This window comes from Amphichorda felina (genome assembly GCF_050947745.1).
Source record: "Amphichorda felina strain 45539 chromosome Unknown scaffold_6, whole genome shotgun sequence".
Lineage (NCBI taxonomy): Eukaryota > Fungi > Ascomycota > Sordariomycetes > Hypocreales > Bionectriaceae > Amphichorda > Amphichorda felina.
In genome coordinates, this window is record NW_028145044.1 from 1,806,223 (window position 1) to 1,831,656 (window position 25,434).

At 56.8% G+C, this 25,434-nt stretch overlaps 7 protein-coding genes and 1 non-coding gene across 8 annotated transcripts; 4 read left to right on the plus strand and 4 right to left on the minus strand.

Annotated features, from left to right (window-relative positions):
• Positions 1-531: 531 nt before the first annotated feature.
• Positions 532-1,846, minus strand: ACO1O0_006421 (uncharacterized protein; the record flags this gene model as incomplete). Its single annotated transcript, XM_083195814.1, has 3 exons — positions 532-1,425; positions 1,493-1,560; positions 1,618-1,846. The coding sequence occupies 3 exons, from the start codon at positions 1,844-1,846 to the stop codon at positions 532-534; spliced, it is 1,191 nt and encodes a 396-aa protein (XP_083048830.1).
• Positions 1,847-4,843: 2,997 nt separating this feature from the next.
• Positions 4,844-7,303, plus strand: ACO1O0_006422 (uncharacterized protein; the record flags this gene model as incomplete). The annotated part of the gene is made up of 1 exon (XM_083195815.1): positions 4,844-7,303. The coding sequence occupies one exon, from the start codon at positions 4,844-4,846 to the stop codon at positions 7,301-7,303; it is 2,460 nt and encodes an 819-aa protein (XP_083048831.1).
• Positions 7,304-7,669: 366 nt separating this feature from the next.
• Positions 7,670-7,741, plus strand: ACO1O0_006423. Its single transcript has one exon. It is a non-coding gene; the product is annotated as a tRNA-Met (tRNA).
• Positions 7,742-12,079: 4,338 nt separating this feature from the next.
• On the plus strand, positions 12,080-13,144 carry ACO1O0_006424 (uncharacterized protein; the record flags this gene model as incomplete). The annotated part of the gene is made up of 4 exons (XM_083195816.1): positions 12,080-12,109; positions 12,164-12,192; positions 12,254-12,797; positions 12,878-13,144. 4 exons carry the CDS (start codon positions 12,080-12,082, stop codon positions 13,142-13,144), a joined length of 870 nt encoding a protein of 289 aa, XP_083048832.1.
• Positions 13,145-13,252: 108 nt separating this feature from the next.
• DBP6 (P-loop containing nucleoside triphosphate hydrolase protein) lies at positions 13,253-15,910 on the minus strand (the record flags this gene model as incomplete). The annotated part of the gene is made up of 1 exon (XM_083195817.1): positions 13,253-15,910. One exon carries the CDS (start codon positions 15,908-15,910, stop codon positions 13,253-13,255), a length of 2,658 nt encoding a protein of 885 aa, XP_083048833.1.
• A 458-nt stretch (positions 15,911-16,368) lies between these two features.
• On the plus strand, positions 16,369-17,918 carry SPT14 (phosphatidylinositol N-acetylglucosaminyltransferase SPT14; the record flags this gene model as incomplete). Its single annotated transcript, XM_083195818.1, has 2 exons — positions 16,369-16,871; positions 16,934-17,918. The coding sequence occupies 2 exons, from the start codon at positions 16,369-16,371 to the stop codon at positions 17,916-17,918; spliced, it is 1,488 nt and encodes a 495-aa protein (XP_083048834.1).
• Positions 17,919-18,254: 336 nt separating this feature from the next.
• On the minus strand, positions 18,255-21,137 carry ACO1O0_006427 (uncharacterized protein; the record flags this gene model as incomplete). The annotated part of the gene is made up of 2 exons (XM_083195819.1): positions 18,255-21,006; positions 21,130-21,137. The coding sequence occupies 2 exons, from the start codon at positions 21,135-21,137 to the stop codon at positions 18,255-18,257; spliced, it is 2,760 nt and encodes a 919-aa protein (XP_083048835.1).
• A 702-nt stretch (positions 21,138-21,839) lies between these two features.
• Positions 21,840-24,860, minus strand: ACO1O0_006428 (WD40-repeat-containing domain protein; the record flags this gene model as incomplete). The annotated part of the gene is made up of 1 exon (XM_083195820.1): positions 21,840-24,860. One exon carries the CDS (start codon positions 24,858-24,860, stop codon positions 21,840-21,842), a length of 3,021 nt encoding a protein of 1,006 aa, XP_083048836.1.
• Between the last annotated feature and the right edge of the window lie 574 nt (positions 24,861-25,434).

The following is a 25,434-nucleotide window of genomic DNA, read 5'->3' on the forward strand; positions in this document are numbered from 1 at the left end:
GGATGTTTATATAGATGTCTAGATATCCTCTGCCAAAAATGAGCCCCGAATTCACCTGTCTTGGTGTTTTCTAGGGTTGGCTTCTCATCCATCGCTGTGTTTCGTGCCACTACCAGAACCCATATTCAGGGGACGGCGGGACGACCCCCTCCCCCTTTTCCTGCACCGCCTTCTTTCCTCCAAACTCTACTCAAAAGTATATTTTGTGCCCCTTTTGAAAAACCGTTGAAACGAGCCAAACAATTATTCATTGTTTGTCTACGTACCCCTGGTTGCCCGGGCGATGCCAGGAAACTAGTCCATATTCACATATCATGATTACACGACCAGCCTATATGCCTGGACATGCTTCTGAGCGTCACATTTGTTGGGACACACCCTTCACGCCCCAGAAAAGTGACAGAAAGGAATCGAAGGAACCTGGCATACGGCACATTCGTCGCATCCTTGTTGGTCAAAAAAAAATTTAGAGTACTATGAAGCGGCCAGATGAGGAGCGTCTTGCCTCCCCTAGCTTCAAACAGGCAAAACTCAGCCGTTGACGTCGACGTGAGTCGTCGTCGTCGTTTTGATTCGGATGCCAGAATTATCCACCTCGTCAGAGTCCCGCTGCCCCGAGATCTGGGTCTGTACCTCCCCTTGTATCTTGTCCCCTAGCTGTAGGCCCAGCTCGATCTGACTCTCATTCTCGCCCCCGTCCTCGTCCCTGTCCTTGGACCCAAAGATGTTGACACTCCGCCGCTGCCGTGAGCCCCCCGTCATGCCCCTGGCCCCGCTGGACGACATTGCTGACCTCTCCATCACGTAACCGCCCCGTGTCGTCCGGGGCGCCCCACGCGTAAAGGTAGACATAATTCTCGGTACCTCGCTGACGAGAAGAACTCTGATGGCAGGAAGACACGCGACGATAATGGAAACGGTAACTTCGAGCGCCGACCAGATGAAGGCGTCGGTAAAGTCCCACGACGGGTTGGTCGTGTGACCAAAGTTGATGATGAACCGTAAGCGCACACACGACGTCGCGAGGATGAATATGCCCAGGCTGAACATGATGATGATGCCCGCCTTGGCCCTGGTATTGATGTTGAGCCCGAACAGCCACGGCAGGGGCAGCAGCAGGATGATCACGTCCTGCACGACGCTAAAGGACGCGGCCGTGTACGCCAGCATGTTGAGGTTGACGCAGTGGTAGTCGCCCCCCTGGCCCAGCCATGCCTCCCACGCGTAGCGGATGGGGATGCACTGGAACACCTGGACAAAGACGAAGATGATGCCCGGGATGACGACGAGGGCCATGGCGGCGTACGCGCACCAGCGGAAGCGCTGGTGGGGGAATATTCGAAGGTAGAAGGAGAGCACCGACACTTTGGTCAGGCAGAGGACTGTGAAGTACAAGGTCTCTGCTACGTAGAAGAGCTGATGCTTCTGTTAGCCTTGTCGGTACCAGACTAGGTAGGGTCGAGAAAGGTTAGCACTGCATGAGGACACTGACCTTGAGACCATAAGTAACCACATCCGGGTCGACTGTGAATGTATCGACACCAAACGAAGTCATCCCCGCTGTGACCACTTTAGCAGCTCCCCTCACGAACCCAGGCTAACAGAGGGGGGACCTACTGTACTGTCCCAGGACGATGAAGACGGTGAAGAGCAGGCCGCACACCACCATCATCCAGTCGTCGGGGGCGAGGCCCTCGGACGTCGTCGCTCGCGAATACGTACGGAGCCAGGGGAAGAAGAAGGCGGGGATCTCGATGCAGAGGGGGATCAGGAGGTCACGTCGTCGGGACCGGCGTGGTCGTTGGCAGGCATCGGCCTCGATCCGGGCAACCTCTGCTCTCCGCATTAGCCCTGGGAGCCAGAACAATCAGTCCCTCGACTGGACCAGAAGCACGAACCTAGCGCCTCCAACACGGGGCATTTGTCTATTATGCATGACTGGGCATTTTTGTACAATGCTTTGTCGGAGCAGATACACGCGGCATCGGCGCCGCAGGAGGAGTCTCCTATGGCAGACGAGATGCACGCGGTCTGGATGGAAGACGGTCAGCACGATCGACTCTCTCTCTCTCTCCTGTTCGAACTTGGATATGTGGGGAGGCAGAACCAGGAACGTACTCCGCAAGAGGGAAGCTCTGAAATAACGTCAAAGAGGTCGCCCCTGCTGCCAGCAGTGAGCGACAGAACCACAGCCAGCCACCACACCAGCTCCCCGCTTGGTCTCATGAGGCCGGCGCGCTTCTGTGGCACGAAACAAGTCGAGCGACGACGAGCATTGGGCGCTCTCGAGTCCAAAGCCGAAGATCAACTGGCAGAGGCGACCCAGCTCCCAAGCCGCTTGATGGGCCCGGCAAATAATATGTATGAAAGGGCCAAGGCATTGGAAGTGCTGGGGCCCAGGGGGATGGGAAAGCTGGGGGGAAGCACAAACCACACGAGGCTTAGCGGCCTGGCCCTGGCACTGGGGCATGCCCGTCGCTTAATGCAGAAGTTCACAACCCCCATATTATCGCCGAGTTTGAATCAACCCCTGCGCAATCACATTCACCCCTCGGTCTGCCTCTGGGTCTCACCACCCGCCAATTCCCGTTGCTTCTGATGGCTAGCTCTCCCCACAATGTCTCACCTAATTCGAGGCTAGTACTCCGTATCCATCGTGAAGCTTGACGAGCCGTATAAGCGCGCAATCTGGGAGAAATTGTCAACTGGCTATGAATACTCCGTACAGATTACTATACGAAGTATTACACAGTGATAGGACGCTCAGAACACCATGCCGCTCTGCTTGCCAGTCTGGCCAAGTGGCCCGGACAATGGAAAGTGTCAAACCCAAGGTTACCCACCAGCCCGATGAGTTCATCTTGTGAATGCTTGTGATAACGGCATCCAGCAATCATTGGCCCGCGCCCTGCAGGGCCTGCAGGAGAACGGCGTGCGCCGCCCAGGAACCCAGGACCATGCAGCCAACGGGCGCGCTGCTCAGCGCTCCAGGGCTTCCACGGGCAGCAGGCCCAATTCGTGTGCGATTGACGACGATCGTCGAGCCAAGTGAAGCTTATGGCGCCACGTCTTCTTCCATCCCAAGGTTCAGAGCGCCAAACACACCCGCCTGGGACTCCTGGTCATATAATATTGAATGGGCAGCCGAAAAGAAAGAACACAACTCCCCTTGCCCACGTGAGGTGACATCGGCTGGCATGGGAGCCCCGGTCGTGCCTCTGCTTCTGGGCGGATATTAATACATCTGCCGACACAATCATATCGGCCGTCATGGTCAGCATGCCGAACTGCAAGAGACTTCAGGCTGCCCAGGTCCCAGGCCCCAGGAGTCGAAGATTCGGGGAAAATACTGAGACACTAGTGCGCACCCACCAGCACCCAAGCCGGTATTACGAGGTACGCGGGATGCATAAGGATCGCCAACCACGTCGACTTATCCTCGGCTCCCTGCTCGCACTGGTGTGGTTGAATTGCGAGTTGCCACCAAGACCATTTAATGGTAGTGCACAAGGGCCCAAACTCCCGTCGAGCTTCATGACTCGCGAGTCGCTTTCCTCAGCGACGACTGCTCGATTCGCACGACACAGTCTCAGTAGTACATGTGGGCAGCTTGACCCGTTTTCGGAAACTTTCACATGTAGGATATGGCCGATTTTGAGAACCAACGGCTCCGTGGGGGTCCCGAGATTCCGGAGGCAACGCACCCGCTAGGCCGGTCCGGTGGTGAACCGAGGTGTAGAATCCGTAGGAGCGACTCCATATCCCGTAAAAATATCGTGCGAAGCATTATAAAGACGAGCCTCACCTCCCGAATTCGTCCTTCAAACAACGTTCAAGTCTTTGACTTTCCAATGTTCCAGGTCTTCGCGACGACCTGTAGAGCGTGCAAGCATAAATGAGCCGAGCTAACATGATCGAGGAAGTTTCCACGACCGCGTCAGATTGAGGCTCCCGTTTAAACGGTTGAACCCGTTCGAAGGCGTTTCGAGAAACCCTATTGCTATTACCTTGGCCAGCCAGTCCACTTTCAGAATCTTGTTCGACGCGGCCCGCAACGTCTGCCACCACGTTCGACTTCTTACTGCTCTCGACACAAGAGAGGCGCGAGATGACGACACACCTGCAGCCATACTCGCCGTGGAAGGTAATATGCAGAGTCATTCTCAGGCTGCCGGTCTGGTCAAAGATCGGCCCCTCATCCTCATCTGGATGTGTCACTGCGAGGTTTGTAAGCCGTCCCTCTACCCCATACTGGGGCTGCGACGTCGGAGCTCCGAGCTGCTTCCTGGAGTATTGCAACCATTCGTTTTCCCAGCAAATGCTGCGTGAATCGACTGTTCCTCGCAACCGATTGGCGAGGAAAACTCCTCGAGATGCAGGCCGCAAATGTGCCCGAGTCCTGATAGAGCGATCGTGGGCAGCGGGGAGGCTCGAAGAGGGCTGGAATTGACACTGGAGGAACCATACAAGTTGTTACCTTCCTACATAGTAACACGCTGCGAGTTGGTTGTGGTGTGCAAACGCCGGCTGGAGCGACATCGGGCACGCAAAAGGCTGATGACTCAGCAAGGTCGAGTTTCACGACCTCGTAACTCCGCTCGGTCTTTAGCCTCATTCAGGATTTGACTCAAACTCTTCACCTAGGGATTTTTATCTGATCTGATTGATAAAGGCGTTTCCATGAGCTGTCCTTATGAGCTCATGAGCCATTGCTGCATACTCGGCATCTACCGATCTTTTATGCCGCTCCCCCTATCCCCCTTTCTCATATCCCGTTACTCTTGCGCTGCCCGATGAGCAGCGCCAATCATTCGTAACTCCGAGGGTCCCATCACCGACCATCATGACCGATCGAAGTGAGACTCCGGAATCCGATGGCGGGAATGGCGCCCACAGCCACAACGGCGACGAGCCCAACCAGCCAGCCCGCAAGAGACAGCGCGTGCGCCTCAGTTGCCTCGAGTGCCGCCGGCGCAAGCTATCCTGTGACCGCGGCTTCCCCTGCGAGCGCTGCATCAAGAGCGGCACCCCCGACCGCTGCAGCTATGAGGCTCGGAACGGCGAGGTCGTCAACGCCTCATCCGGCGTCCCGCCCCCGTTCGCCCAGCTCGACGCCCGGAGGTTCGGCATTGGCGAGTCCCTCTCCCCCCGGGACTCGGACGTCATCCGCCAAGACCATGATCGCATCCGCAAGCTCGAGCTCGAGCTCTCCCAGCTCAAGACCCTGCTGCAGCGCTCCGGTGGCGTGTCCTCTCTGGATGGGAGCACCCTGGCGCCCACCAGTTCACCGGGCACCCAGAAGGATGAGGTCAACGACTCCGAGGCCCCGCCCCGCCCGGAGGTCCAGGAGTGCATCGAGGCCAGCAACAACATGTCTGGCGAGCACGGCGAGCTGCGCTTCTTCCGCGGAAAGAACTTTCGTACCCGCTACTTTGGCCCGCACAATGCCAGCATGGCCTTTGTCGAGCTGACGGGCCTCTGCCCCTTCATGCGCGAGACGGCGGATGAGTGGCTGCGACCCGTCATTGTCCACGACCGCAAGGACCGCAAGCGCCGGCGGGAGGAGCGTGACCACCTCTTCGAGCAGCCAGACGCCGAGCTCGAGGCCCTGCTGCCCCCGCGCGAGGAGGTTGACGCCCTGGTGTCTGTCTACCTCGACCAGTTCGAGCAGGTCCACCGCATCGTGCACATTCCCACATTCAAGAAGGAGTACGCTCACTTCTGGGACACCGGGGGCAACCATCGTCACGCGGCCTTCACCGCACTTGTCCTCGCCATGATGGCCGTTGCCAGCTGCGTCCATACCCACCAGGACCTCAAGTTCATCGGCATGATGTCTAATGCGCGCCACTGGGCCGAGAAGTGGATCTGGGCCATCGACAGCTGGCAGTCCAAGCAGAGCCAGAAGCATCGCAGACTCATCCACTACCAGGTGGCCTGTCTCCTCTACCTGGGAAAGAGGGTCAACACCATCAAGAAGAAGCGCTTCTGGACCAGCTCAGGAGCGCTGATCCAGGACGGCATCGCCGTCGGCCTCCACCGCGAGCCGAGCCACATGGGCGGTAAGATTGATGTGTACAATCAGGAGATGCGGCGGAGGATATGGGCGACGGTCCAAGAGTTCGACATGCAGGCGTCGTTCGATCACGGCCTGCCCACCCTCCTCAGCCAGCTCCACTACGACACCAACCCACCGCACAACCTAGACGACGAAGACTTTGACGACACCACGACTGTTCTGCCTCCCTCCAAGCCTGCCAGTGAATACACATTCTCCTCCTTCCAGCACCTCGCGCGGCAGAGCTTGCCGCTACGCCTCGAGCTCAGCAGGCTGCTGACGGGCCCAACTTCGGAGATTGACTATGACCAGGTCATCCGGTACACCAATGACCTTACCCAGGAGATTGACTCGCTACCTTCGTGGGATATGAATGTCGAGAATACCAAGGGCAAGAAGAACCCCCTCACTGCCTATACGCTGCTGCACGTCCAGCTCCGCCAGTACATCATCCCCCTGCACCAGCCGTACCTGAAGCTGCGCAAGCAGAACTCCAAGTACCAGTACTCGGAGATCATCTACTACAACGCGGCGAGGGACATTGTGCTGCTCCACGACAAGCTGTACGATCAGGGCATCAGGGCGCTCAACTTTCTCCGCGAGGACGCCTTGACCACTGCCATCAACTTGTGCAGTGTAACCATGCTGCAGCCCCGCGGCTCGACCAACATGATCATGATCAACTCGCACCACACGGTCAAGCTCATTGAGAAGTGCATCGCCATGAAGGAGGACCGGCTGCTGCGGTGCGGAAACAACGAGCCGTGGGGGTACTCCATCATGTGCGCCGCCCTGGGCCTATTGGAGGCGCACCTAGGCACCAAGACGACCGAGGCGGCCAAGTCGACGTCGGCGGAGAGGTTTGTCAACCTGCACTACAAGCTGCTTGCGAACCAGGAGCAGCCCTCGTCGTCCGAGCTGCCTGCGTCCACCCCAGTGGGCCCCATGGGGCCTCCCGCCCTGCAAATACCCGGGCAGACCCCTGGGCCGCCCGTAGACGTGCCCGACAGGGCAAAGGTATTGCGCCAGAGTGTCCCTCCTCGACCAAGCACCGCTAATACGGGCGTTCAGTCCATCACACCGTTTACCTTTACGCCGCAGATAGGCCCCGCGCCGTTAGACCCGTCGACGGCCCCGTGGCTGCTGCCAAGCGACCAGACGCAGCCCTTCAACCTCGACCCGAGCCTCGAGCTCCTGGGTCTCAATCTTAATGAGCTCTGGGGCGAGTCGTGGGAGCTGGGTTGAGGCTTCTAGGATGTGATTCTGACAATGTGGAACGACAAGATGGGTTGCCGAATTTACGGGGTCGGCCTGTACGAGTATGATTGATGATGATACCAAGCGATGCCAATTTAAAGACATAATTAGAATCAGTTTCTTTTTTCCCAACAGACACCACTCTGATGAATCAGGCTATTAGTAGCTTTGCCGTGCAAGAAGAAACTTGCTATGGAGCCGGCCGAGCTCACGGGCCACCCGGAGTCACGGCAACGCGACGTGCTCGAAACCCACCCACCTAGGGCAAACAGACGCAAACCCTCGGGGACGCCGCAGGGAAAAGATAATTAATAAACTATTTGCTTCCCTGTTTACCGAGTAAAAAACAGCATAAGCAACATAGCTCAGTGGTAGAGCGACGGGCTCATAACCCGTAGGTCCCTGGATCGAAACTAGGTGTTGCTATCAGGGCCGCTCCATTTCTCGGATTCTTTTTTTTTCCTTTAGGGGGTTCCTTCTATAGAGGAGTAGTACTTGAGCAAAGTCTACGAGGATTTTCTCCTGCGTCACCTTCTTCTTTTTTTTTTCTTCTTCGCGTGTACCATATAGAACAATGGAAAGTCGTTTAGTGGTACTAGAGTCTCCTTGATTCATCGTAGGCATGATATGCGAGGCTGAGGAGAATGAGATGCACCGCAAGCTGCCCACAAAATGCTAGATCTGTGGAATCAAGTCCAGTCTACCTGATAGCCTCAAGAGACATGTTCGTGGTTCGCGTCAGGTACGCAAGGTCCCCAGGACAACCATATACGCCGGGAAGGAAGCCGGCTAAGCACACCGAGGTATTATCTATAGAAGAGCTAGCCGCACCATCGCCAAAAGCGCCAGATATGCCGCCAAAAAAGCCATTTAAGCCCCATAGTACGCAACTAGTAACGCTTGGACAAATATGGAGTCGCAGAGGATGGACTGAGCGAGTACAGATGACGGCATCCTCTAGATGGCGTTCGGTTTGTCCATTATTTGCCGGTGTGTTATTTGAGTGCTTATTGATGTTTACGCCCGGGATATATTAGTAATAATCAATATGGCTTCAAATGGGTTAAGATGAGTTATAGTGCTGGTTTTATGCGGGGAGACGGACGGCGAAGTATATAAAGTCGATCACATCGTCGGGAGGAATAATCATCTCATGGGGCTCCAGGGTAGGTCACTCTACACAAGCTCATTTCCATTTTGGGAAGTGCCTGCCTGGTGTACCCGCTCGAAATTGTCAGTGCACCCTCACTGTCACAACTTTCCAGACTTGTCATTGGTGTCATGGTTCCACGAACTACATCAACGTCGACTTCAGTTGAACACCCTCGATGTGCCTGTTCCCGAACACCTCTCGCTTGGCCATCTCCCACTTATCGCACGCCAACGCATCGGCGTAATCCTGCGGCCATCAGTGCGCCGGTGACCAGTTCGGATGCCGCAGGCACGTCGTGCAGCGTCACCACCCAATGAGCAACGGCCCTCCCGGCGATGGCTTATCCCTTTTGCGTCCTTGGATGGGATATGACGATATTCCCCACGTTTGCCGTCTTGCGCAATTGCGCAGAACCTTCCCCATAGCTTGACCGGGCGTCCCGCGAATGCGTCTCCAGCATCTGCGAGTGCCCCCGGCGCAACCCAGCGGGGTCCTTGAGGTATCCATGGCCTCCATCTACGAACTTGCGGGGGGATACAATGGTTCGCGTTAATAGTTCGCATCGGCAGCGGGCGCCTCAAGCTTCTTGGATTGGACCATGTCTCTGATGCAAGGCATCTGGGTGTGGGAGGAGAGCTGTCGCGCATTCGCGCATTCGCCCGATCATCACCCCTCCCCTGACCCCGACTGTTTAACTTGACGTGTATAAATCCGACTCGTTCCCCTTCTCAGCCCTATCAGGCTTTCTGGGCCTCAATGCATCCCCCACTGACATCAAAGAGATGTCCATTTGTGGACCAGACAGCACTGTCTCCTTTCTAGCGTTCTGATACAAAGCCATTTCATGACAACACTCCGCTGAGAATGCAGTAGCGCCTGCTTCCGAGAATGCCATCTTTGGTAGACAGGGTTCATTGGCAATCATCGATACAGAAAAAAACTGCTCTCAAAAGAGGAATCGTGTATACGAAAACGAAACCCTGGATTCAGCGCTTGCTATCCTCCACTCACTATCCCACCACCCGTCTGGGCTACCAGGAAACGGAGATGCCTGGAGGAGCCCGAAAATCACGAGCAAAGCCACCTTATGAGCCCGAAAAAGTCAAGTCCCAGCCATCTCGTGGCTCATCTAAGGTGTGTGTGTGTATATCCGAGCGGCCTGGCGGGTCTTGCTAACCGAGCCTCTAGACACCTACTACCAGCAACCATAAGAACAGAACAGCTACTTCGACCATTGACGAACCAGGTGACCACCAAAGGGGCACCTCGTCATCCAGGTAGGCTGGAGTGTATTTTCGACACCTTCTGTTTCAATTTGACTAACACGCTTCATCTAGCTGTGCGAAGTCACCCACCACTAATCGCCAGCCCCAGGTTAAGAACCAGCGCGGTTCCGCCCTCACTTTGCCTTCTATAAGGGGGAGCCAAAAAGGCGAGACAGGTACCTCTAGCCAATCCAAGAGGACTCTAAGCAGTGGTTCGTCAAGATACTTGAACCAGCACGTGAGGGAACTTTTGCTAGAGCGCAAGAAGGAAATCGTCGACAGGTTGATGGCTCAGATCGAGGAGTACATTGACCAGAAGCTGGAAATCCTGGAAGAGCCATGTGATGGGGAGGGTTGTTCCTCTGAACAACCCTCCCCATCACATGGCTCTTCGAGTGGTAAGACGGGAAATTCTTCTAAGCGTCAGTCCATTGGGAAGAAGAGGCAGATTCAGAGGGACGACAATGATGGGAATAAGAGCGAAGACGACGATGATAGCCGGCGAAATAGGAACAACAAGCGCCCCAAGATGGCACCTGACGAAAACCCGGAACGGAAATATGCCTGCCCCTACTACAAGTTTAATCCCAAGAGGTTCGAAGATTCGAAGACTTGCTCTGGTCCGGGGTGGGGTGATATTCACCGACTCAAGTATGAGGTAATTTCCACGAGACTGTGAAGATCCAGGGGCTAATGGTTTTTTCTTCTTTTCTTTCAGGGAGCATCTTAAGCGGACTCATCTCTTGCCGGAGTTCCATTGCCACCGCTGTTTACAATCCTTCAAGAAGCAGACCGAATTAGTTCAGCACCTACGTGCGGCCAATCCTTGCGCTATCGAGGATGCTGTGTCTTCTTCGCGGGACTTTGCTGACGGGTTCAACAACGAGCAGAAGGAAAAGCTGGAGAAACGCACCAGGAATAAGCCAGGGCATGAAAGATGGGTTGAGTGGTATTGCATCCTATTTGACGTGGAGCCCAGCTCTACCTATATCCCCTCGCCATGTGAGTCTCCACGAACCTTTCGCCCGAGTACTAGCCAGCTCATATAATTTCGTGGTAGTCCGCCGTGATCCCGACTCGGGTAACTGGCGCGAGGGCCACACGGACCATTGCCTATATGCTGAATACATTGATCATCTGCGCCAGGTGGTACTTCCTCTGTACCGCCAGCAACTCGAGATCGAGGTGGAAAAATTTCTAAATGGATGCGAGAATCCAATCGGGTTGAATTTCCTCAACCAGTTGCCTGCCATCGCCACATCTGTCTTCCAAAATATCTCCCCCCCTCCACCTGGCTTTATTGGGGGGCACACAACCGGGGGAACTGGCAACACGAAAACGGCAATCCCTTACGCGTTTGACCCTGCGCAGCTTCTCGACGGCCTTGAATCTCAATTCCAACCAGCGGACGCGTTCGACTTCAACAGTCTGAACAACGGGCCTTGTTTCGAGGACTCATCCTATACATCTGGCTTGTCTGATGGATTTGATGCAACGGATGGATCTTCCAACACATCTGCTGACGAGTCTTCCGCCAAGGGACAAACTTTAACAGGGCAACAGCCCCTGAGGCTACCGGAGCAGTTCTCGCAGGTCCCTTTCGATCCGAATTATTATTCGTACGGACTTCTGGGCGCCGGCGGATACGATTATCAGCCATAGTAACCTGTACTCCTCTTTCTTTTCCCGCCTCTCTCGATAGTTTCACTCGTTTAATATGTATTTTTGGCCGTTTGTACTGAGATTTTGAAGGAGCTGTCGCTATCGTGGAGGCCAGTCTCGTGGAACCAGTTTCTCCTGTTATGTGATACGGAAACACGCGGGTATCATTTGAGAAACTGGTTTTTCTTTTGCGTCAATATACCGCTATTTGTGTTGACAATTGAGTCTGATTTATCCGCTCCATGTTACGTGGTCCAAGCAACTCCATCTTGATACTAACCCCAGATGTCCCGTGTTGGCACAATTTCCATCCCGCCCGAGATGGGGAATAAACTGGGGAATAAGCAAGCTGGTTGGTGAAAACACACCTCCTCCGTCATGGTGTCGCCAATGGGAAAGCATATTCATTCGTGGTGGTGTGGCGCGGTCTCACGACGATGGAGGGGTGACCGGCCTCCTGCATGTTCTAGCCTCGCGATGATTGCTTGCTCACTGTTGTTTGAGGGTGAAGTGAGGATTATATAGCCGGCTGATACCTTCATGTGCCTTCTCACTTCTTCCTCCCACTTCTTCCTTGCATCACCTCATCGGAAGTGACCTTCTCTCGCGTTGTCGTGATCCCCCGACGTTGGCCGCCCATCTGCATCACCAAGCGATTGAATTGCACCCTGAAGAGTTGACGCAATGTTTGGACCGGGCATCTTCTATCTTCTTGTGAGACACCATGTGCCTGTGGGCGCTACGAGTATCTAACTCCCCTCTTCACAGGTCAGCGTCGTGCTGTTCGCCGTCGCCGTGTGAGTTGGCATGACTATGAGCCTAGTAGACTTGGCAGAACCTGTGCTAAACCTTACGCAGAGTCGTCCACTTCAACAGCCTCTCGCTCTCCCTCCCCATCTCCCCAGCCATCTCCATCCTCGTCGCCATCCTCCCCATAGCTGGCTTTCTCAACGCCTACATCCACCCTAGCACCCTCTACACCTCCCACCACCAGCCTCCATCACCCTCCTCCTCCTCCTCCCCCTCCCCCAGCGCCCGCCTCCTCCAGCTGGCGCCCTTCGTCCTGCAGACCCTCCAGGCTCTCATCACCGCCATCCTCGCCACGCTCCTCCTGGAGCGCACCGTGCCCTCGCCCAGCCAGTCGTGCATCCTCGAGGGCCGCTGGGCCGAAAGCTACCGCACCCACGACGCCGACGCCATCCGCACCGTCCAGGACGCCCTCTCCTGCTGCGGGCTCAACTCGCTCCGCGACCGCGCCTACCCCTTCCAGCGCGACGGCGCCCCGAGCACGTGCGCTGAGACGTACGGGCGCGATGCCGCGTGCCGGGATCCGTGGGCGAGGGCGATGCGGACGAATGCCGGGGTGGATCTTGGTGTCGTCCTTGCCGTTGGGCTTCTCCAGGTATGCCCGGTCTTTTATACTATTATATTATAGTGCCCCCAACAGAGGGGTGGGGTTTGAACTAACTGGGAAATCTTCAGATCCTCGGTCTCTTGATGATGAGGGAGGGAAAGAATTGGTGGACGGCGTGGAGGGTGGGTAGGTGGGCGCAGGCCATGGGCGAGCGGGGAAGCCGCCGTCCGCTGTTGACGGGTCTGGAGGAGGTGGATGAAGAGCAGGCAGATGCCACGGCGAGATCGAATGACGAGAGGGGCCGGCAGGGATATGGAAGCACGGGTCACGAGGGGGATGGGCCAAGGGTCGAGCCATCCACTATCCATGAGCGGAATGCCTGGGACGAGCACTGACGCAAAGGTGGGTTGGGAAAATGAAAAAAGGTGAGAAAGAAGAATATCAGGGCCTTGATATTAGGGGACTGTCGCGGCCAGCCATGGTTTGTATTGTTGAGATAGGTATCACCTCTTCCTCGTATCCAGGGCTTCTTGCCCAAGCTTTTCCAGGGCCTCCTCATATCCCTGAAGCCTCTCCTCGCCAATCTCCTCGATCCTTGTCCTCCCGACCTTCTGCGCTCGCCGGATGCCCGCTCCCTTGGCAATCTTGCCCCAGAACCAGCCACTCTCGTCGTCGCCGACCAGCGTCCAGGCGCAGCCTGACCGTCCCGCACGGGCTGTACGTCCGACACGATGGACATAGCCCGCCACGCTCGGTGGAAGATCGTAGTTGATGACGTGGTCGAGGTTGGGGATGTCGATACCTCGTGCGACGAGATCGGAGGCGATGAGGAGGCGGACAGGGGATGATGGGGTCGCGAATGCGCGGAGGGTCTTGCGGCGAACATTGGTGGGCGTGGTCGAGGTGAGGGTGCTGATGTGCGGCGATAGTGACTTGTCCAGGAGGGTGAGAAGTCTGGACAGGCGGAGGGCAGACTCGTTGGACTTGGTGAAGATGAGGGAGATGGGTAGAGTTGACTTTGGTGGCGTCGTCTTGTCTGCTTTAGACTCAGACTCGGACTCTGAGCTTGTGTCCGAATCCGAGCTAGTATCAGAGCCAGAATCAGAGCTAGTATCAGAGCTGGTATCAGAGCTTGTGTCCGAGGTATCAGATTCCACCGTCTCGTCCTTGGTAGGCGCAGGGGGCTGGGGCGCGGCGCTTGAACTCTTCATGTGCCCGTCCTTGAGAAGATCCAGCAGATATAGGGGCTTGAGGTTGGTGTTGTGAACACGCACGGCAAACTCCTCCAGCAGACCAGGCAGGGAGTGCTCGGCCACCTGAGCGACGCCATCGCTCTCCAGGACGATCAGCTGTGGTCTCCGTAGGGCCAGCTGGCTCAGCAGGCTTAGGTCGCGAGTCAAGGTGGCACTCAGCACTACCTTGCGGACGCCTTCTAGGTCCATGTCGGGGAACTCTCTTGCGGTGAACTTGCGCGTCTGGAACTTTTGCAGGACTACATCGAGCCAGCCCTGGAAGCTCTGCGCGAGGAGCTTGTCGGCCTCATCGACGACAAGCCAGCGGACATAGTCCAGGTCGAAGCCTGGCGTCTGTTCGATGTGCTCTACTAGACGACCAGGGGTACAGATCAACACATCGACCTTGGAGGAGAAGTCGTTGACCTGGCCATCCCATTCCCCGAGTCTGGGATCAGAGTCCTGGGAGCTAGGGTCAAGTAACGAGTCAATATCGGAAGACCCGGTGGCCTTTTCTCGCTGGGCACGCCTTTGATCCCGGATTCGCTGGTATGCTTCAGGGTCATATCGGCTTTCCCGTTCAATGAGGCCTTCCTGCTCTGAACGTAGCGTTTGGCTACCGATGGCCACACCGACCCGGACCCTCTTCCTCTCTCCACCTTCATATGCCTTGGCGCAAAGCTCGAACACTTCTTGCGCTTGCCTGACAAGTTCTCGCGTAGGCAGCACGACCAGGGCTCTCAGCCTGGTGACGAGGCCCTGACTGATATCTCTTACAATCGGGAGTGCGTAGGCGAGTGTTTTACCGGAACCAGTAGCAGCAGAGATGAGCAGGTCCCCGGGGCGCTGTTTGCTGGTAGGCAGAAGCAGGGGAAGGGCAGCCGTTTGCACAGCAAAGGCATCCGGAAAGCCCTTCTCCTCGAGCACGCGCGCTGCCTTGGGAAGAAGGCCTAGATCTGAGAAAGGCGTCCGCGTATCCTGGGACACACGTATCGGCGCGGCGAGCCAGGGAGGCAGAGTCTCATATGTGGGATTGGGAATCTCGGCAGTCACTAATTCTGGCTGCGGAAGCGGCCCCAGGTCATGGACCTCCTGTGGCTCGGCTTCAGGCTCAGGCCCAGCTCCAGCGGCATCTGCTGCGACCTTACCCGCCAGCTTCAGTGACTTTGCCTTCCGGTCCAGGACCATCTTGTGTCGTTTCTCCTTTTCGTCTGCGGAACCCTCTTCATCTGCGGCATCGGCCTTTTTTGTCTTCTCCTTTTTCTTCTTCTTCTCCACCTTTGCCACAGGTTCTTGCACAGCTTCCTGCGTCGAAGCTTCTTGCGGCCCATCAGCATCTGTCATGGCAACATCGACATCGACATCGACATCGGCATCGGCATCGGCATCGCCTTCGGATTCGGGGTCCTCGACGTCTGGGGTGGCCTTCCGCTTCTTTTCCTTCTTCTCTTTGCGTTCCTTTTTCGACTTGGATTTACCTTCTTCTGGTTCGTCGTCTCGGCTTTTCTTGACCTTCTTTTCTTTCTTGTCCTTGCTCTTCTTCACCTCTGATCCCTCACCCTTTGCAAGGTCTGTCCCATCCACTGAGTCTGAGCGGTTCGACTTCTTGGACTTCTTGGACTTCCTGACCTCGGGCTCGGGCTCGGGCTCGGGCGACTGGTGCGGCTCGTCGTCGACATGGCGCTTTCGTTTGGAGCTGGGGGGGCTTGGCTCGTCGTCAAAGTACTGGACGGAATTGGTGCTAATCGGGTTCGCCGCTGGCTTGGAGCCGGGTATGTAGCGAGAGTAGCGGAAGCCGGTGCTGCCGACAGCTTGGGGAGTGGCTGTTGGTGCGGGCGCTGGCGGAGGCGACGACTCTGCCCGTGAAGGCGTAGAGGCGTCGGGCTCTGTGCCCGAGGGGATGTACCTCGAATACATGGGGGCCCCCATGTGCGTCAATTGATCAATTGACAGAATGGGGATCGAGGTATCGGGGCCGTTGGCGGGATGGAGGAGCTGGGACCTGGGACTCGATAGTCCGTCCAAAAAATTGGGCGGTGGAAGGTCTTGCTGGGATTCTGCCACATGCCACCGCTAAATTTATCGCAGCGCCTCCCCCCTCTAACCCCGAACTCCGTACCTGCACTACGCCATATCCGTACAGCACCTATCATTATTACCCATTACTCTCCCTACTGGTAATACTCGTAATACTGCATAGCAGTAGGTGTCACGTACCGAGGGGCAGTTGATGAGACGGCCAACATTCAACAACCTCCACCAAGGGCTGACGTCCCGACATAACCTCCTCACGAGGCACGCGGCAGGGGACGGATCGACCCAAGCCATGCCATCGCCATTCTGTCGCACACCACCGTCCAATTCGCTGTTCAGAGCTGCATCTCGCCATGGAGCCCACCAACGCCCCGATGCCACGCCAAACCTACAACATCGCCATGGTCAGCGACTTCTTCTTCCCACAGCCCGGCGGCGTCGAATCCCACATCTACCAGCTCTCCAGCAAGCTCATCGACCGCGGCCACAAGGTCATCATCATCACCCACGCCCACGATGACCGCAAGGGCGTCCGCTACCTCACCAACGGCCTCAAGGTCTACCACGTCCCCTTCTTCGTCGTCTACCGCCACACCACCTTCCCCACCATCTTCTCCTTCTTCCCCACCTTCAGGAACATCATCCTTCGCGAGCGCATCGAGATTGTCCACGGCCACGGGAGCTTGAGCAACTTGTGCCACGAGGCCATCCTCCATGCGCGATCCATGGGGCTGAGGACCGTCTTCACCGACCACTCTCTCTTTGGATTCGCCGACGCTGCCAGTATCCTCACCAACAAGCTCCTCAAGTTCATCCTGAGCGATGTTGATCATAGCATCTGCGTGAGCCATACCTGGTGAGTCTTGGCTCGTCCTCCCTTCCGACCCGGCGCAAGAAGTAGCTGACACACACCCCCAGCAAGGAGAACACTGTGCTGCGTGCTTCGCTCGACCCTCTGATGGTCTCCGTCATCCCCAATGCCATCGTCGCAGAGTCATTTCGCCCCCGCGGGTACCAACCGACCCCCAAATCCGGCCCCGGCGGCTTCGTTCCCGAACGTCCTCTCGCTCGCCTCGGCCCGCGCGACATGATCACCATTGTCGTCATCTCGCGCCTCTTCTACAACAAGGGCACCGACCTCCTCACGGCTGCCATCCCCCGAATCCTCGAGAACCACCCTCACACGCGCTTTATCATTGCTGGATCCGGCCCCAAGGCTATCGACCTAGAGCAGATGATCGAGACTAACGTCCTCCAGGACCGAGTCGAAATGCTGGGCCCCATCCGCCATGAAGAGGTCCGCGACGTCATGACCCGCGGCCACATCTACCTCCACCCCTCCCTCACCGAGGCCTTTGGCACCGTCATTGTCGAGGCTGCCAGCTGCGGCTTGTACGTCGTCTGCACCCAGGTGGGCGGCATCCCCGAGGTCCTCCCCTCGCACATGACCACTTTTGCCAAGCCCGAGGAGGACGACCTGGTCGCTGCTACTGGTAGGGCCATTACCACCATGCGTGCCGGCGGCCTCCGCACCGAGCGCTTCCACGACCAGGTCCGCCACATGTACTCGTGGGCAAACGTCGCGCTGCGCACCGAGCGCGTCTACGACGGCATCACGGGGTCCATCCCCGCCGAGGACTTCTACGGCTTCGACACGGGCGGGTACAACGGTAGCCGCCGTCGCGATTTTGCCCTCGTCGACCGCCTCAAGCGCTACTACGGCTGCGGCATATGGGCCGGCAAGCTCTTTTGCCTGTGCGTCGTCATCGACTACCTCTTCTTCCTCTTCCTCGAGTGGTGGTTCCCCCGCGACAGTATCGACATTTGCCCCGACTGGCCGAGAAAGGCACCCCCGAAGGTTGAGGCCCCCAGCGGGTCCAAGAGCAACCGTTCAAGCACATAACACGGTGAGGTAAAGGAGTGATGGGTAATAATGGATGGATGGATGGAGATGCGGCATACCTATAGCGTTGATAACATTATTTACGGGACACAGCGGCAAGGCGTTTTATGATTTATTTTTTTTCCTTTTTCGGGTGAACATTCCTATACATCTCCAGGGCTTGCACAGCGATGTCACACAAAAGATAGACCATGGGTACAATTAATGCATTACAATGCCGTAAGCAGAAAGCTTTCGTAAACGAGCCCCGCGTAATCTCAAGTGTCAACGCCGCCACACGCCTTGCCTCCGCTCCGAACGGGCCAAATCCTTGCGCCGTCCCGTGATGTTGCCCTCCTAGGTTCTCATGGTTGTCCGTCGTCGCTTGGCCGTCCCAGATGTGACCTCGCCGTCGGCCGCCAGCTCATCCTCCTCCTCGGCCGTGTCGTCGGCTGGAGTCGCCACGCTGGCGGGTCTGGGTGTCGAGAGCGGTGGCGGGCCTGTGCGCTCCTTCTCGGCGCTGCGCAGGTCGCTGAGGAGCTTCTCCACCTCGAGGTACATGCTCTGTGTGTTTCTCACTACCCCATTCTCGTCCATGCGGTACCCAAACACCTCTTCCTCATCCTCCTGCCCGCGCCTGAGGAAGCGCTGCCCGACGCCCCGGTCGGGGTCTGGGTTGTACATGATGGCGTTGCAGAACATGTGGACGAGCTCGCGCTCGAGCTGGGCGCTGTTGATGATGCCCTTGGGTGGCGTCAGGTCCTCTGATATGGGCAGCCAGAGGCTCGTGGTGCCGGGGTCTCCGCCTGGGAGGCTGTTGGCTGCTTGGACGGCAGCCTTGTTGCCTTGCTTGATGGCGGAGCGTATCGAGGTAATGTCCTGGGGCTGCAGCACAATTTGGCGGTAGTTGGGCGCATCCCTCTCGCGGACTGCCGTCGCGAACATGTTCCCATCCCGATGGGACGAGATCTGATCAAGGGCTGATGAAGAGACCTTGGTGAAACCTCTGGTCCACAAAACCTGGGTTGGTGGCCCAGGTGGCTCGGGTGGTGTCTCCTGACGCTTCCGCTTGAGAATCCTGGATACACCACCCGGCGTGGTTATACTCCCTCGACCATGAATGCTCTCATCAGCCGTCGTGTCACCAACTTCCTCATGATACCGAGGCGTACCGTCCTCATCCTTGATCTTGGTTATAGTATCGGGATGATCCAGCGACAGCTCGTCTGCCCCGGAGGCAACCGACTCGCTACGTCTCCGGTGCTCTCCCATGGGCGTGCCACTGGCATCTCGAAGCTTCTTCATTCGCTCTCGCTTCCTCCTCATGGGCCGCGGGGTAGCCTGATCCTGCAGCTTGAGGGGAGTGGGCAGGGTTGTAGGTCGCGGTAGGGTGGCCGGGCGCTGTGGGGGGCTAACCGGTTCATACGCCGGACTTGCAGGCTCGTCATTGAGCGGACCCGGCGTTGAGGGTGTAGATTGGGGTGCCCATTTCGTGCCAAACCCGCGAACCAGCGACACGGGGCTAAGCTGGATGGGGGTTGCCGGTGCCGTCGCCACTGTGCTGGTACGCCTGGCGGTTGGTGTTCCCGCAGCCGCATGCCGGATCATATGCTCGGGTATAGCTGGCCGGGGAGCTTGGGCACCGTAAGGCGACGTAAATGGTTTATCCTTCTGCGCAGCATGTGGTGCTGGCGAGGCGGACGGCGACATGCGCGATCCTTGCGCTTGTGGCACATGGCCATGGGGCCATCTCTGGGGCGGCGCTGCGAAGCCTCCGGTCCCTGTTGGAGGAGTGGGTGATGCTGAAGCAATAGGCCTCGGCTGCTGAGCTGCATGAGGCTGCTGGGGTTGGATAGGACGGTGAGGAGGAGGAACCGGGGTCTTCGACTGCGGCCGGGGTTGTGGTGATGGCGCTGTGCCTGTTGGCCGTGGAGGACCAGGCTGAATCTGAGGCACCGCATTCCCGGCATTCTGAGGAGGCACCAAGACGGGCTTCGCTTGGGAGGGTGGCGGTGGAGATGCTTGTTGCGAGGCTGTGACCTGCCCCTGTTGATAATATTGGTTTTGTTGATGCTGCTGCTGCTGCCACTGCTGCTGGTTCTGAGCGTATTGTTGTGGAGTGACAGCCTTCGGCGGTGCTGGCGATTGGGCCTGTCGAGCTGGGGGTTGCACCGTCCCAGGAGGTTGGTATGGCTTCTCCCACTTCAAGGTGCCTTGGGCCTGTGCCGCTGCGGTCTGAGGAGCAGCACCCTCCTTGGGTTTCGCAACTTCAGGACGTGGTGAGATAGGCACGTTGGGAGCTGGAGGGGGCGCTTGCAAGACCCGTGGAGGATGCTGGTTGACACCTTGGGGAGCCTGCAGAACGGAGCCTGTCCCATTCGCACCTTGATTAGGATGAGTTGGTCGGACAGCAGGAGTCCCCGCTGGAAGGTGACTGGGCGGCGCAATGGTCGAAGCCGGGGGTTTCGGGGGGACAACTGGTGTATTCGGTACCGGGCCCCGTTTGACGCCAGCAGGAGTCGCGCTTGTCGTGGCGGGAGACGTGCTCATCCCAGCTGTAGATGGCGGTGTCGCCTTGACTTCCCTCGGGGCAAGCGCAGGTTGCTGCTGCGGTTGTTGTTGTTGTTGTTGTCCATTCTGGTTCGCCGCCGCCAGCCTCTTCAACCTCTCCGACTCATTCTTCTCCAGAACTCGAAGGTCCATCTGGATCTTATCATACTGCTCCTCATCATCGCGGATCTGCTTGACCTTGTGGGCCTTGTAGCGCTCCCAAAGGCGACTGATAATCAAGGGAACCTTGTCTACATTCTCGGCCAGGTCCTTCAACGTCGGCAGCGGCACGCCGTCCAGCTTCCTCTTCCTAGAACCCGGCCCATCGCCCGGGCCATCACCCCACAGCTCCTGCTGAAGTATGCGAAAGAATAAGTTCTGCAGGGGGTCGGGCTTTAGTCGCGCCGCGTCGAAGGTCTCGTCGCCCTTGATGAATGCATTGTTGGTGAGACGCTCGGAGATGCGGGCCCAGGCGGCGTTGTCGACGCCCTCTTTGAGGACCGTTTCGAACAGTAGCAGCGACTCAAGGTGCGTATAGGCGGCCGGGTGATTCATACCCCTGCTTGTTGCACCTCGCCAACGATCGAGGTGCCCGCCACGTGTCGCAACAAGGTGAATCGGCGCCACGGTCTGCGAATGCGGAGGTTAGCTCGTCATCAAGGGACCCATCAAAAGCCGCGACCGTGGCATCGTCGTTCAGAGACGTAGCCAAAACACGTACAGGCAATTTGGCCCAGGCACCCCGACTCGCGAAAGGGTGACTTTGGCGCCTCTCATCGGTTCAGAGGACGTTTGCGGCCTTGACGGCAGTTGCGTTCGTTCGCCGACTGTGATGATGTTTTCGCATAAGTCACGTGATGTAGTTACATGGAGGTCGATGTCGCTCGGTGTGGTGTGCAAGAAATAAAAGTGGAATGAAAGAGGAAGGAAGGTTCCGCAACTCTCAAAAATCATCCCGCTTCGGTCGCAAGCCACAGCAATCAATGAGCCTTTCCATCACGTGATACCCCTGAGGACGACAATCGAACAATGGCGACACCTAACTACATAATTCATAGGAACATAGGCGTGATTAATACGGCAGATGCCGCCTAATGAAAAGCATACGATTACGAGCACGAGCACTCTGTGTATGGTAGCTCCAGATTGGTGATGCATTAGAGGCAATCAAAATATCCAAGATCCGGCTGAAAAGATGGCACCACCTGTGCCACACCCAAACTCCGGTCCTATTGGTATCATTCCCGGTGTCGCTTGTGCAGCATTCTTCTTTCCTAAGCCCCTGGCTTTATACCCTGAATGTTGCCGAAACCTGCAACCCAAATAACGTACCCTTGACGCCTTACTACCCCGGCCCAGGTAGCGTTTCCAATAGTGCAAGAACTGCAAAACTCAAGGCGACGAAGATTCAGAATCGCCGCCTACACTCCCATTTCTATCCTCAACTGGACTGCTCTGCCCATGCTCCTTGGGCTGATAGTTGAGCCTCATCTTCTCGTCCAGCAACGTGACGAGTCTCTCCGAGTACTGGTCTAGGAGCCCGCTCAGCACGGTCTCATTCATAGCTTTGCTCCTGATAGCCCTGTCTCCCAGGGCGGCTGCTGTCAGACGAAGCTCCTGATCTAACTCTGTCAGGACTTCTGGGCTCAGTGGTTCCGCAGAGACGAGCTTCTTCCTGTACGCCCGCAGTGTGCGACAAGTTTGTTCTGTGGACATATTCAATGTCCCAAATGCGCTCCGAAGGCTCGAAGAAGATGTCTTCTTGCGAGGGACAGGGCCGACGCCGGGGAGCGATGGCCGCCGTGTCACTTTCGACCTAGGGCTTGACGGAGGGCTGTACGGTCTGTCCGCAGACGGACGTCGCGAAGGCGTGTTCTCAGCAATGGCACTTGGACTTGAATGCATGTTGCCAGTCGGAGTCTTGATAGTCACGGCGCCGAGGTTCATGCGGGACGTTCGACGTCGTAGCGTGCGCGGCGGTGATGTCTGACGGCCCGCGGACGGGGACGGACGCTGAAACTCGGCTAGTTCAGCTTTGGAGAGGACCTTCCGCAGAGTTGGCCGGCCTGTCGTGGCATCCTTGACGGGCGACGGATCCCTACTCATCGACTTGGGTGACTGATCGTTCAAGTCAAGCGTCCATATCATGACCGTGGCGTCTGATCCAACACTGGCAACCTTCCTGGTGCCATCGTCGTCGTCAATCAAGCAAACACCGTTTATAGACTCCGTATGCCCCCACTCGCGATCTAAGAATGCGCCAGAGTTGGCGTCATAAATTCTGATTGACTTGTCTGTGTTCGAGGTTCCAAGTAAAAAGTCCATATCCTTAGGCGGCCATTGCCCATGTGATAAGGAGTCTAGCACTGCGGATTCAGTGCCTCCCTCATCCATGCACTTGAAGATGGATACTTGGCGACCTGTGGTAATGTCAAATTGGCAGACGGAACGGTCCAAGAAGGACACGAACACTGTCTGGCTGTCCTGTCCCATAGTCATTGACGTGGGGGAGGCTTTTAGGGTGATTACTCTCGAGGAGACAGCCGCGAGCACATCAGGCTCGTCCTCTTTGGTGAGAATGTCATGCACCTGTAACGTGCGGTCCATGGAACAGGTGAGAACCTTGTCGTTGGAGGGGATTAACACCTGAACGACCTTGGAGTTGAAGTCGATGGTCTGGAAATGCTCGATGTCCCCATACGAGTTTCGGTGGAATAGTTGTGCCGTGCGGTCCCGACCGCAGCAGGCCATGAGAAGCTTGGTGTCGTCCTCATATATGCTAATGCATAGGCAGTCGGCCGAGTGCGCCTTCGTGTCGAGCAAGCACTCGCTTGTGGCCATGTCAGTAACTCTGAGGACACCCTGACGATCTGCTGTCATCAGCAGCTTTCCGTATTTGGAAACACGAGCGCATGTCATCTGGTTCAGCAACCCCATCTCGGCATCCTGTTCCGATGTGTCCACGGGGATGTGAATAAGTGATTTGACGCAACCCTCCAAGTCCCAGAATGCAACAATGCCGGAGCCGGACCAAGTAACAAAGGCGGCGTCCATGCGGTTTGGCTTCTGAAGCGGCTGAATTCCAACAATGGCTTCGCCGTGGCCTGGAAGGGTTATGTGGGAACCGGCCTCTGCCTTGTCACCAGGCAGGCGTGCCAGGTTCCAGATGTCGATTGAGTGGTTCGAGTCGATTGTCACGAGCTTCTGCGTCAGGAAGCCCATTGCAATGACCCCTTGTGATGTCATGGTTGTGCTTAGAACGCTTGATTCCTTGCCGTCTATGATGCCGTCGACCTCCAAGGTCGCGAAGTGGCCCTCCTTGCCGCCCACATACGCAACCTTGCCCCAAATGACAATAGAAGTAATAGAAAATCCCAGGTTGAGGACCTTAACCAGTTTCATCTGCCTGTCATCATCGTCAAATATGCACACATCGCCGGCCTCGGTGCAAATCAAGAGTTTCTTGCCGTCGACGCCGGCGCAAGTAAATGTGGCTTCGAGCAGGTTGCCTAGCAACACGTTCCGTCCAGGCAATGTCTTCTGAGACGCGGGCGTCAAACTCACGGACTCGCTGAGGAACTTGGACTTTGTAGGAGATGTAGCGGCACCTTCTTCAACCTTCCACATCTTGACGTGCCGCACGCCTAAGGTGATGAGTGAGTTGCCCAGCCATACCATGTCCCTGACGTAAGATGTGCAGCGGTTCTGTTGGAAGAGCCTGGCGGCGCCGGTTCGGGGGTCAATCTTCCAGACATACAGAAAGCCATCATTTGCGGAGCCTAGAGAGGCTAGATATCTCGAGTCTGGTGACCAGGCGACGGACCTGACACCGAATGCGTGCTCGCTTATAGACACCAGAGGGGTGTCGGAGGAGGCGTCCTGTAGGTTGAAGATGAGGACGCGTGGGTTGTACCCGGTCTCACCCACGGCCAGGTATTTGCCGCTGCGGCTCAAAGACAAGCAGGTGGCTGCTTTGATGCGCTCGCGACTGCTCCAGGTTTTGGACCCTGGGGACTCGGACCATTCTGAGCCACTGGCATAGGGCGAGTCTCGTGGGGCGACACGGCCTCGGCTGTCGTTTGCCTTGGGTGTCCCAGTCGGTGTTGAGGGCGCATTCTGAGAAGTAGTGGCGGGGTAAATGGCGTGGGCGGTAGGCCGTGCTCGATAGAAGCGTTGCGAGTAGTTCTCTCCATCAACATCGACCACCACCACAGCGCCACCAGCAATATAGGCAAACGAATCGTTGACAGTATGAAATCCCGAAGGACAGGAGCACGTCGTTCCGATTACTCTCTTGAGAGACAGCCGCGACTCATGTACGGCTCGGTGGCGTGTATTTGACCTCGAGGGTCGGGATAGAAACGGGGAATTGGACGGCGTCAACCTCAGGCGGTTGTTTGAAGGAGTTGCCATCTCAGCGCCATTGGCTCATATAGAAAGCTTCGGAAGAGTTGAAATAAATAGAGAGAGAGAGTCGGATATCATAAAGACGAAGGAGAAATGAAAGGATTGTCGGTCGAGGACTCGAACGTGGTTGTGACGCGGAAAGTGGAAATATGTCTAATTAGGTATGTTGTATAAGCCGAGGGCGGAAGTTTATCAAGTGCTATACGTGTTAGAACAGGGTGACAGCTAGAGCAAAGACAACTCACAGTGACTGAAGAAGCAAAAGAAAAGGCATCGCTTCCACGAGAGGCGATTGGGCAGGCGCGGAAAGAGTGCGTGAGGTCTGCGGAGATGTGAATGACGAGGCAGAAATCAGACGAGCTATCGAAGTCAGCTGTGCAACGAGGTCAAGAGGTTGCAGGGGGTTCCTGCTTTGTTTTTGCGAATGGCGGCGGTGCTCCTGTTCGTTGTCCGGGGGGCCGGGTGTTGGGGGCGCCTGTGAATGGTCAGGTGCGGGGGCCATCACCTAGAGTGGGGCTTCCACTACGCGCTAAAGCAGGTGGGCAATCATGACCGGGGGGTTCTTTGCGTCTGCGTCGGC